The sequence below is a fragment of the Peromyscus leucopus genome, chromosome 5 (genome assembly GCF_004664715.2).
Source record: "Peromyscus leucopus breed LL Stock chromosome 5, UCI_PerLeu_2.1, whole genome shotgun sequence".
Taxonomy (NCBI): domain Eukaryota; kingdom Metazoa; phylum Chordata; class Mammalia; order Rodentia; family Cricetidae; genus Peromyscus; species Peromyscus leucopus.
The window spans coordinates 91,120,976-91,132,718 of NC_051067.1; the positions used below are offsets into that span (position 1 = coordinate 91,120,976).

The 11,743-nt window shown below is 45.6% G+C and overlaps 1 protein-coding gene across 5 annotated transcripts in view; it reads left to right on the forward strand.

Moving 5' to 3' along the window:
- Positions 1-11,009, forward strand: part of Mmaa (metabolism of cobalamin associated A) — a 31,884-nt gene extending 20,875 nt beyond the window's left edge. For 3 of the 5 annotated variants that reach the window (XM_028892883.2, XM_037206147.1, XM_028892886.2), the window contains 4 exons: positions 3,926-4,096; positions 7,651-7,736; positions 9,684-9,833; positions 10,698-11,009. In XM_028892883.2, the coding sequence (XP_028748716.1) occupies positions 3,926-4,096; positions 7,651-7,736; positions 9,684-9,833; positions 10,698-10,985 (695 nt within the window). In that variant the 3' untranslated portion in view covers positions 10,986-11,009. The remainder of the gene's footprint in view (positions 1-3,925; positions 4,097-7,650; positions 7,737-9,683; positions 9,834-10,697) is intronic. The other 2 variants (XM_028892884.2, XM_028892885.2) reach the window with 2 other exon arrangements.
- Positions 11,010-11,743: the final 734 nt, after the last annotated feature.

Sequence of the window (11,743 nt, forward strand, 5' to 3'; positions counted from 1 at the left end):
GGGTCAGAAGGGCCAGAAGTTAAGGCTGATCAAAGGACACACACATCTCAGCCCTTTTGTGATCATGCCTAGGGCCAGCTCTTCTCACAGTCTGTTTCTCCAGTGGGCCTTACTTCTCAGTTTCATCTTCATGGTATTATAGCATCTCTTCAATTAAACTTGAGGGAACACAATGTATAATCGTTTATAGCTTGTCACCTGTCTGTTCTATGCCCAGTGAAGCAGAAGACACTTGAAGGCCCGTGTAATGTGCTGCTTGCTGTCTTCCTGCAGCAGTCCACAGAGCACACTGTGCACTGCAGTGTTTGGCAATTACTTGCTGATGTGAGGTCATGCAATCACTCAACATTTAATTTGCAGCTCATCAGAGATAAAATGAATATAAACTTAGCTCCCTAAGGACCATTTAAAGAAAACATATAAAGCCTTTCCTATAAATACTCAAGAAACATCCCCCCCCCCTTTGTGGATTAAGTTGCTCAAATTACAGTTACTCACTGAGTGGGCATGGGAGTGCCTTCTCTAGGTGAAGCATGAGCACAGCAGGGACCATGCTGCAGGGTGGCTATGACATGATGCTCTTGGCCTTGCCCAGCTTTATGTCTTAGGAGGGAGACAGGCAGCACAGGCAGCCACACTGTATGTAGTGGGGGCTCTGAGGAGTAAACACTGGGTACTTAGTGGGAGTGTTTGGTTTTCTGCAGAAAGTAATATTTGAAAGACCTTTGGTCAGTAGAGAAGTAGATAACAGTTCTTGTTACCTTTTACTGAGAAGTGTGACTCAGAGGCTTCAAAGGATTTGGTTCACTGTAATAGAAAGTTTAACTATAAATGAAATTATACTCAATATAACTCCATTATATAAGATTAACTCTGTGTCAATTTGTTGTCTAGCCTATTTACTGTTTTAGAACTTTGCTGAGTGAAAACACATGAAGTGTGTTAATGAAAGGCTTTGATAAATAATCCTCATTTTCATTCAAGAGAGAAGGCCATTTCCTTTCCACCTTAATGATCTAGAGTATTTGCCATAGAAAAAGAAAACAATAGCTTGAAATAGAAATTAATAACAGAACTGATATCATATGCTGTGATTACAGCATAGCTCTGTGTCTCCTGACCTCTGTTTTCTGTGTGCGTGTGTGTGTGTGTGTGTGTGTGTGTGTGTGTGTGTGTGTGTGTGTGTAGATATGTGTGTGAAGGGCAGGGCAGCCTCGGCTGTCAGTCCTTGGGAGATGCCCATCTTGGTTTTTTGAGACAAAATCTCTCACTCTCTTGGAACCCACCAAGTAGGGTATGTTGGCTAGTCAGTAAGTTCTAGTAATCCACCTGTCTCTGCCTTCCCAGTGGTGGATAACCAGTGTGTGCCACCAGGCCTGATCTTCTTACAGAGTTCTGAGAGTCAAACTCATTTCCTCATGCAAGACAAGCACTCTCCTGACTAAGCTGTGGTTCTTAGCCTTTTTCAAACTGAAAGTAAAGGATCTTAGTCTTAGGGTTTTAAAAAAGTGTCTGTAATTCAAAAGAAAAAATAAATGCAGGTAAATAGAATATTACAAATATGAATTCCTGGCCTATGTAAATATAAATATAATTGGGAAATAGCACTAAATTAAAGTTAAAGAGCATTAATTCCTTTGTCCGCCCTTCTGCTTTAGACTTGTAAACCTTCCTTCCTGTGATGACCTTGAGACAGGTCACCCTGGGTCTACAGCTAACTGTTGGGTTCACTGGCAAGAGCAGCTCTATGGAAGAGTAACTCCATAGTGCTGTTCAGTGTGGTGGGCTCCATAGCGTAATATGCTGCTGTAGCTCTGAGGATAGACTGTGCACTTCCACACGGGTGATTTCAGGTGGAAAAGTACTTTAGGAAGAAGTTCTGTGTGGATTGAATGAGATAGTGGAGGCAATGGGAGGCATGCACTCTAGAATGAGTGCCTGTGAAAAGGCTCTAACATGGAGCAGTAAACGAAAGGCCCACCTTTCAGGACCTTCTCAGTCTTTACCGTCTGCTGTGGTAGAGTTAAACATACAGGTAAGAAAATCCCCACTCCTCATATGTAATTAGATGGCAGAAAGAAATTAGTGGGCTGGAGAGATGGCACAGTGGATAAGAGCACTGACTACTCTTGTAGAGGACCCGAGTTCAGTTCCCAGCACCCACCTGGCAGCTCACAACCACCTGTAACTCTAGTTCTGGGGGGATATGAGGCCAGTGCCTCCAGCCTCCAAGGGCACCTGCACTCACGCACACATACTTACATGTAGATATGCACACATAGACACCTAATTAAAAATAGTAAAAATAAATACATTTTAATTTAAGAGAAAAGGAAGTAGGAATAGGTAATAGTGGTTCCAGGACCTTAATTCTTTCAGAATTTTCTAATACTGATGTTTGCTCAAATACTACAATTAATTCAAAAGATATAATCAATCCATTCCTTACGTATTTCAAGTACCTCCTGTAACCACTTTGTTTAGCGTTCAGTGTACAGTAGCTTTAGGATGCGGTTCATATCAAGGAACTTACGCTATTGCTGAGGTTCATAGACAAGGAACTTACGCTATCGCTGAGGTTCATAGACAAGGAACTTACGCAATCACTGAGGTTCATAGACAAGGAACTTATGCAATCGCTGAGGTTCATAGACAAGGAACTTACGCAATCACTGAGGTTCATAGACAAGGAACTTACGCTATCTCTGTGGCACATTTTCACAGCCTTGGCACTGGTACCATTTGGTGGAACTGGTGGCAATCCATTGTATGTGGCGGCCATCCTGTGAATGGAGGTCTGCTTAGCAGAATTCCACCCTTTATCCAGTGGGGCCAATAGCATCCTGCCCCCGTTTGTGACAATTGAGATGTCTCTAGAGATGGCAGATTTCCTGTAGGGGGGAGAATTGACCCTGCTTAGAAAACAGTTATGTGAAGGAGATAAGACAACTAGCTATGGAACCCCAAGATGTCTTGTAGGAATACTTTTCTATCTTTTCACTGTACCTTCCATTATTTACTGTAGACTCCACATTTTCTAACTGCAGGGAGGGTATTTAGAAAGAGCAGACAGGGACTAAAGGTAGCTGCGATACATATTTCATAGTACTCGCATAAGGCTGATAGAATGTCATCTGTACAAGTGAAAGAATGGGGGGGGGGAGGCTGTTCTTGGTGATAAGGAAGAGGAGAGGGAGGAGAGGGTTACTGGAGTTTTCTTAGGTCCCTCAAGGTGCCAGAAGATTGCAGAGCAGTTACTGTGTACTGTAGAGATTTACAGCAAAGGACATGTCATGAAAAAGTTCTAGAAAGACTATCTGAAAGAAACAGGTCTTCAGTGTATGTAAGATAGACAGGGTCTGTTTTTGTTAACAGGTTCTGAAGCACATGTTCCATTACTGCACAATCTCCTGTGAGCCTCACCGTGACTTGTTGTCCCATTTATGAGGAGAGGAGGGGTTCAGGGAGATAAAAATAACACCCCAAAATGAAGTGGCCAGGGGCAATAGAGCAGGACCCTGATTTGACCACTTGTAAATGAGTGACAGGAGGACACACTAGATGCCCTGGTAGGACACCAGCAAAGAGGCAGACTCACCAATGTCGATGACTGTGAAGAGACCACACTGCTGGGCCAGAGGGTTGGCTTGGTCCTGGGAGACTGACATTGGTTCAGGAAGATAAGGTAGGATTGGTGCCTCGGGAGCATGGTTAGATTTGAACCTCTAGTGAGTTTGGGGAGCCCTTGTTGGTTTTCAGGAGCTTGGAATGATCCAACGGTTACACCACTGTGAGTTGGAGGAGAACTTGGTAACAGTGAAATATTGGAAAGAACTGTAGTAACTCATGTCCCCTTGCAGTTCGATGATTGGTAATTAGTTCTCACAACTCTTCCATGATTGTGAAATGTAATTATGTGTTTTAGGATCCCTCTTAGGTGATAAAACCCGGATGACTGAGCTATCAAGAGATAGGAATGCATACATCAGGCCATCACCTACCAGTGGGACTTTAGGAGGTGTGACAAGGACCACAAATGAAGCTATTCTGTTGTGTGAAGGAGGGGGATATGACATCATTCTTATTGAAACTGTAGGTAAGTGTGATATTCTCTTTCATAAAAATAACATACCATTATAATGAAGGCTATTTAAAGATAATAACCGATTTCACTTAGTTCATTCGGCAGATATGAAGTGTAATTAAATACAAGCTATTGCCCCACAGGCAATGGGAGTATATGGGCTGTGCTCCCACCCACAAGAGCCTTCCCTGTGAAAGATGACAGTGACCCACATGTCTGTATAGCAGCTTTCTGTGTGCAGGGTTAGTAAGAACTAGAAGGACCTTTGGAAGCAAATCACAGCACTGCTTTGGCACACTTCATGTCCATAGTATTCACTACGGAAGTCTGGGCAGCTGGGACCTTGGGACTCTGAGGCTGGCTAGTTCATCATTAGCACATAATTGTGTGTAGTGAAAACATCAAAAGGACAGCTCCAGGCGTTTGCATTCTTGTGGGGAAATGCTCTTTTGGTTTACTTTGTGGTGAATGTGTGTGACACAACCCAAACCAGTGTTTGGGGGAGTCAGTGAAGACTTCCTGGAGGAGGGAAAGTGGATGTTAATGGTGGGGTAAAGGGCGTTGCACAGACACAGAGACAGCGTGGCTCATTCAGAGAAGTGCAGCTTGCTCAGGCCACTCACAACACTGAGGGCAAAGAGAGGACCTCAGAGCAGTGGCAGGTCAGGTTTTCCTTGTGTGCCCTACCAAAGAGTTTCCTTTTCTCCGAAGGGCGTGGGAAGGCACACATGGGTTTGGAGGGGACCGTATAGCAGAATGAGGTGTGGTCAAGGTTTAGAATGGAGGTGGGAAGTAGTTAGGCCATGGTGTCAATCAGAGAAAGGAGATGCGGGCTCTTCTTCGGGTAAGCAGGCCTGGGGAAGAGGAGACGGAGCAAAAGCATTGGCAGCAAGTGGGCCGGACTTTGTTGTTGATTAAATGCAAGAGATGAAGGAAGGGGGATCGGAGCAGCAGCGAGCACCGTGGAAAAGGGGGAAGGCAGAGTACTGTGAGTTCGCTTATCAGGACGTTACTGTGACATGCAAATGTCCAAGGTGGCATGGTTTTGGGAAGACTAGGCAGTAAACACAGACCTCACAGTTATCAGCATGGCTTATAGCTTTGTACTAAGTTCTAAGTCTGGTTTGGGTTAAAAAGAAAATAGGGAATAACAGTGGAAACTAGCCATGTTGTTTGTTAGGATTGCTGTCATAAATAGGGCTGGGTGGCTTAGACTCTCGGCATCACCACGCACAGGTGTGGAAGCGGGAACTGCAGGTCAAGGCACCAGCAGGGTGGTTTTCTGCACTCTCCTCCCGATTGCAGGTGGCTGCCTTGCTGTGCCCTCACATGGGCACTTCCCAGGCATGTGCACTTTGGCATCTCCTCTGCCCACAGGGCACCATTCCCATTGGTTAGTGCAGTCTCCGTCTGCAGTCAAACTGCGGGCTGGGTTTTCAACGTAGGACCTGAGGGGAAGACAGGCCTAATTTAGTCCCTAAGTAGTCAGCACCAGCCTTGGGAAGTCCACCGTTAAAGTTTGAGTGGAGGAAGAGCGGCCTGAATGATAGCAGGAGAATGAGAGGAGAGTGCAATATAAAAGCCGTGTGTCTTACTAGAGTTCTAGAGGCTCAGGGTGACAGTGACTCTGGTAAAAGGGGCGTTGCTGTCTTGAGAAAGCCTGGGGCTGGTGGTTCAGAGAAAGTGTAGTTCTAACCTTCAGCCCCTCAGGATGCTGCTGGCTCACTCGCTCGCTAGTCCTTCTCATTTAGTTTCCATCCTCAAGGTGGCTCATGACTGATGGAGCGCTGACTGCCCTACCTGGGTTCCAGATAGAAGGAAGGAGAGGAAATAGGAAATAGAATGGAGAACATAAAGAGGATCCCCAGCTGACCAGCCTTCTTCAAAGAGCTCACCTAGAAGACCCATCTGCTGCCCTTGACCTGCCTGAAAGGGACCTTGAAACGTGGGCCTTGACCTGGCACACTGGCACTCTAGGGAGGAAAGGAAATGAATAGATAGAAGTCTCTGTACCACAGAGAGGAAGAGTTTGCAGGTGTTCAAGCTAGGGATGCAGATCAAAACAGTGAGCATCAGTTAAGGTTTTCCAGAAATGTGACCATGGAGAGAAAGTGAGAAATACGGTGATGGTTGAGGAAGCTGTGAGATGTTTGTTCCTTTTTGGTTTCAAGGAGGAGTCGGGGCTCAGGAAAGTGGATGGGATGGAGGTCCTCCTGAGCCGTGCTGCCCACATCAGAGCTGCAGCGTGGGTGGCCTAGCTGAGGCTGTGTTGACATCTGTCCACAGAGTGGGAACGGGAGCAGCTGGGAAGTGCTTCCTTTGTTTGGCACAGTGAAAACAAAAGAAGGAAACTGACTGAACACAGTTAGGAGATGTGTGTAAGTTTTGTCTGCATGTATGTCTGTCACCACATGTGTTCCTGGTGCCTAGAGGCTAGAAGAGGGCCTTGGATCCTTTGGAAGTGGAGTTGTGAGTCACTAGGTGGTGTAAAGATCCAAGCCAGGTCCTCTGCAAAAGCATCAAGTGCTCTTAACCACTGAGCTCTCTCTCCAGCCCCTAGGGGGGATGGCTTTTATGAGACCCTTCAGTGGTACTTGGCTGCAATCGAGAGGTCGCTTCAAGCATGTTTAAAGAGGAGAGAATTAGAGTGGGAATAAGGATGGAAAGTCAAAAGAAGATGAAAATATTAGCAGACATGGTTTAAGACTAGCGTCACAGTTTTCAGGCCACTTTCTGATGAAAGAGAAGCCCAGAGAAAGCTTTAAGGGTAGGAGAGAATGGAAGTCTATAACACAATAGTTCTCAACCTTTGCAATGCTGCAACTCTTTAATACAGTTCCTCATGCTGTGGTGACCTCCAACCATAAAATTAGTTCGTAGCCGGGCGGTGGTGGCGCACGCCTTTAATCCCAGCACTCGGGAGGCAGAGGCAGGTGGATCTCTGTGAGTTCAAGGCCAGCCTAGTCTCCAAAGCGAGTTCCAGGAAAGGCGCAAAGCTACACAGAGAAACCCTGTCTCGAAAAACAAAACAAAACAACAACAAAAAAAAAATTAGTTCGTTGCTATTTCATAACTATAATTTTGTTACCGTTATGAATCATAACTGTGTTTTCCAGTGGTCTTAGGTGACTCTTGTGAAAGGGTCATTCGACCTCCAAAGGGGTCAAGACCCACAGGTTGAAAGCCTATGCTGTAAGGTCTTCATGCAAAATATTGGTCTAGTGAGAAAAGAAAAGATGTGTTGGCACATTAATCCAAACTCATGCTAGCAGCGTTTGAAGGTGGGGCTTTGGGAAAGTTAGGGTTGGATAAGGCAACAAGCACGAGGCCCGTGATGGCATCCGGGACTTTGCACACAGAGAAAAAAACACCTGCATCAGCATGCTTGCTGTCTGAGTAGACGCTGCTGGCTCTATGTATGTGCACTTGCAACTGGACTTTAAAGGGTTAATATGTGCCCATGAAGATGAGGAGTGGAGTGAAGTGGAATGGAAATGAGCCCGTGAATTGACAGCAGAAATGTTACAGCTGAATATTTTCAATAAAGCTGTGATTTGAAATTGCAGGTGTGGGCCAGTCGGAGTTTGCTGTCGCTGATATGGTTGACATGTTTGTTCTGCTGCTGCCACCAGCCGGAGGGGATGAGCTGCAGGTAATGATCTGGGTGCCCCAGCCCTCCCAGTATGTATCTCTGGAAGTACAAATGTGAAGCATAATATTGTTGTGAGCTAGGTTGAAGGTAGTGTAGAAAAAAACATTGTCCTCTAGGCTGAAGTACATGAGCCACAGGCAGATTCTCTCGGTGTGTGTTTTTTTCTGAACCTAAGTTAAATGGTGTGACTTTGAGCTACTCACACAACTTACTCTTCCCTGCACAACATGGAAGTGACTGGAATAAATGGAGGGCTTTGGCGCAGAGACCGCAGTACGGTGGCTTCTGTAGAACACTTGGCTCAGCAGTGATGGGTGCGATATCATTGTGTAGCTTATATACTGTCCACCAGTACAGCACTCTCCTGTCAGTCCATCATTAGCCAGCTGGAGTTGGTGCAGATTTCACAGACACCAGCTCTACCAGGCCACCTGTACCACTGAGCAACCGCCTACAAAGCTGAAGGTCCACTTCCTCTCAGGTTCCATAATCCATTAGAATAACTCACAAAATTCAGGAAAGTCCTGTAAGAGTTGGTTTATGACAAAGGTATCCTAGTGAAGGAGAGACACACATGAAGGGGTGTGTGTGTGTGTGTGTGTGTGTGTGTGTGTGTGTGTGTGTGTGTGGCACTGACTGGGACACATCCACACATAGACGTTAGTATGGGGGTGAGGGGTTTCCTTGTGCAAGGGTAGAACTTTGTATGTGGGGAGGAAACAGACACACCCATGATCGTGTGAAAGATTTTCTTCTGGTGGGTTTAACCCAGGGGATTAAGGTGTTAGGTGATCAACAGTCACCAGAGTGACCACAAGCCAGTGACTTTGGAGTTAATTGTCTAATGTTGATGAAGAATAAGGACTGGAAGAGAGGTGAGCAAGTAAAAGTTGATTTTATCAAGGAAAAAATAAGACCTCTGAAATGGGAGGGGTGGTCCTAAGAGAGGGGACCATCATGCTGTTTAGTGGTCTTTTGTGGGACTTACATTGGGAAGTGGGTAGAGCCTGAGGCACTCCTTAATGAGATTCATCATTCTTTGGGCACATCATGAACCAAACCAGTAAGAGACCTGTTGTGGAATATTATGTTAAGGTGTGTTACTTCTGTTTATGTTGCATTTGTCTAACTCTGTGAAGCGGTGTTACTGCGCCTGTCTAAAACACCTGATTGGTCTAATAAAGAACTGAACGGCCAATACAAGGCAGGAGACAACATAGTCAGTTTGGCAGGCAGAGAGAATAAATAGGAGGAGAAATCTGGGAGGAGGAAAAGAAAGAAGGAGCCAGAGAAGGAGGAGGATGACAGGGTCCATCCACCCAGCTACCCAGCAAGCCATGGAGTAAGAACAAGATTTACAGAAGTAAGAGAACGGAAAAAGCTCAGAGGCAAAAGGTAGATGGGATAGTTTAAGTTAAGGAAAGCTAGCAAGAAACAAGCCAAGCTAAGGCTGGGCATTTGTAAGTAAGTAAGAATAAGCCCCACACTCTCATGTGTCCCCTGGCTCAACTGGAGACATTCATGCTTTGCTCATCCAGTCTAGGCAGTGGTCACATGTCATGGTCACCTTTGTTTACACTCTCTACTTGCCTTACATATTTTGTAGGCTACTGGTCAAATAATTTCCCTTCCTTGTACTCGGGCTACATGACTAGCTTATAATTTACCACAGGTTCTCACCCTTACTTCCTGCAGTGAGCTGCGGGGGAGGGGCTAACTTTGTCTCATGAGATGATGTGAGCTGCCTCCTGCCACTCCATCAAGTTTTCCTTGATCATCTATTTACTCAAAGTCTGGATATATTTCACCAAGTTAGTCTCTAAATTTGGAAGGGATGTTACAGATGACTTCAGTAATTCCAAGAGCATTTACTGGTCATTCTTTTCTCATTCTAGGCGAGAGTAAATGGAGTATTTCTGATTAGTGTGGTTCTTCTGTTCTCTTTAGGGCATCAAAAGGGGTATAGTTGAGATGGCAGATCTGGTCGTTATAACTAAATCTGATGGAGACTTGGTTGTGCCAGCCTGCAGGATCCAGGCAGAGTACGTGAGTGCACTCAAGTTGCTGCGCAGGCGCTCAGAAGTCTGGAGACCGAAGGTTGGCATGCGTTCTTCTGTTTTCACTGAGTGGATTGTGTACCATAGGACAGAGGACTTGGGTCTCAGGCTGGACATCTGAACAGTCTTTGTTTGAATGTAAAGACTACACTTTGAAAACTGAGAGCCAGAGTTTGTAGTTGAACTTAAATATAATCTTTCAACCACAGGGTGAGGTAAGAGATGAGGCTGCTCATCACTTGATGTAGACCATTTGAGCGCGATAGGAGGCCATTCTAAAGAAAGCCCCTAAGGTTGTAGAGCACTTCGTGGTTTGATGTTCTCCACTAGGACTTGGGTAGCAGAGCAGAGGCTTATGATGTGATGCTTGCATTCCCATTATTTTCGGTAAGTTAAGAAAATGAAGAACAATAGTGTAGGAAACAGTGCAGTTGCATCGGCTGGCAGTTTGTCTGCAGGAGGATGCTTGCCCTGTTAATAAAAAATAAACAGTAGTCATGAGAGCAGCAGGCTTTCTTACTGCTGGCTTCTCTGGGGACTTCTCTGTGGGGTGACACCATCTTGTCCATGGAGGTGCTGGGTGCTCAGCCTTGCACTGACTGGCCCAGGAATGGAGCTCCTCCTCAGCTTGGCTTCATCTCTGGCACTCAGACCTCAGGGAGCCCTGCCTACCATTGTCTCTCTTCATCCTATGACACTCGCAAGTCCTCGGGTTCCCATGACCATCTCTCCATCTGAGCCATCTCTTTTAAAATACTGACTTCTGCTGTGCCGTTAGTAACCTGAGGCCTGTGCTGCAGTGCGCCATGTGTTTGCGTGGTCGTTTGTTTCCAGAAACAAAGAATGCATTGGTAAGTAGCAGACTTCCCATGAAGTAACAGTTCTGGTTCTGCCTTCTCCTTAGGTCCTTCGCATTTCTGCCAGAACTGGGGAGGGCATCAGTGAAGTGTGGGACGCAATGAGAGAATTTCAGGACGTAATGCTGGCCAGTGGGGAGCTGACCACCAAGAGACAGAAGCAGCAGAAAGTCTGGATGTGGAATCTCATTCAGGAAAACATCTTACACCTTTTCAAGACCCATCCGAGCACCCGAGAACAGATTCCACTGATGGAGAGGAAGGTTCTCAGCGCGGCCCTCTCCCCAGGACTAGCAGCAGACTTACTGTTGAAAGCTTTTAAAAGCAAACACTAATAAACTTATCCTGTACAATCATTTTATAGAGTTTCCAGAGTACTTATTATCCCAATGTCACCTGTGTGTTTATATTGTGACCCTTTTGTCCCACCCCAGCTGACTTGTGTGGCACGGTTAGACGTGGGTAGCGGTTGTGAGAGCCTGCTGTGTGGGACTGGTCCCACTTCCTCCTTTTCTTATGCTCTGGCAGAGTAGTTTCTTCTTAAGAGTCAAAAGTGCCCAAAAGGAAGCTGAGGCGTCTTAGAATCGAAAGTCATGATTGGCATTTAGTGTACTAGACTAGTCTAAAGATTTCTGAAGTGACCATGCATACTCTAACAAAACAGCATCAGTGATGGGAACCAATGTTTAAAGTCCACTTGGCTGGACTTGGAAGGCTTCTTCTCCATGACAGGCAGAAAGAAAACGCAGCTACAGAGATGGCCCACAGTTCCCAAGAGACTCAGGTAGTTAGGACAGTTCAGCATTACTCAGTTTGAAGATTATAAAATGTTTGTACTCATTTTCCTTGGCCAGTTTACTTCACATTGATCTACTTATGTATGCATGTGTGTGTGCACACGCATGTGCATGCAAACACATCCTCTGCAACAGGTCATCTTTCAGTACGTTTGAATGTATTCTATTGCTGTCCACTTTTTTTTTTTTAGGACAGGATCTTACTATGTAGTCCTGGCTGTCCTGGAACTCACTATATAGACCAGGCTGGCCTTGAACTCACAGAGATCCTCCTGCCTCTGTTTCCTGAGTGCTGG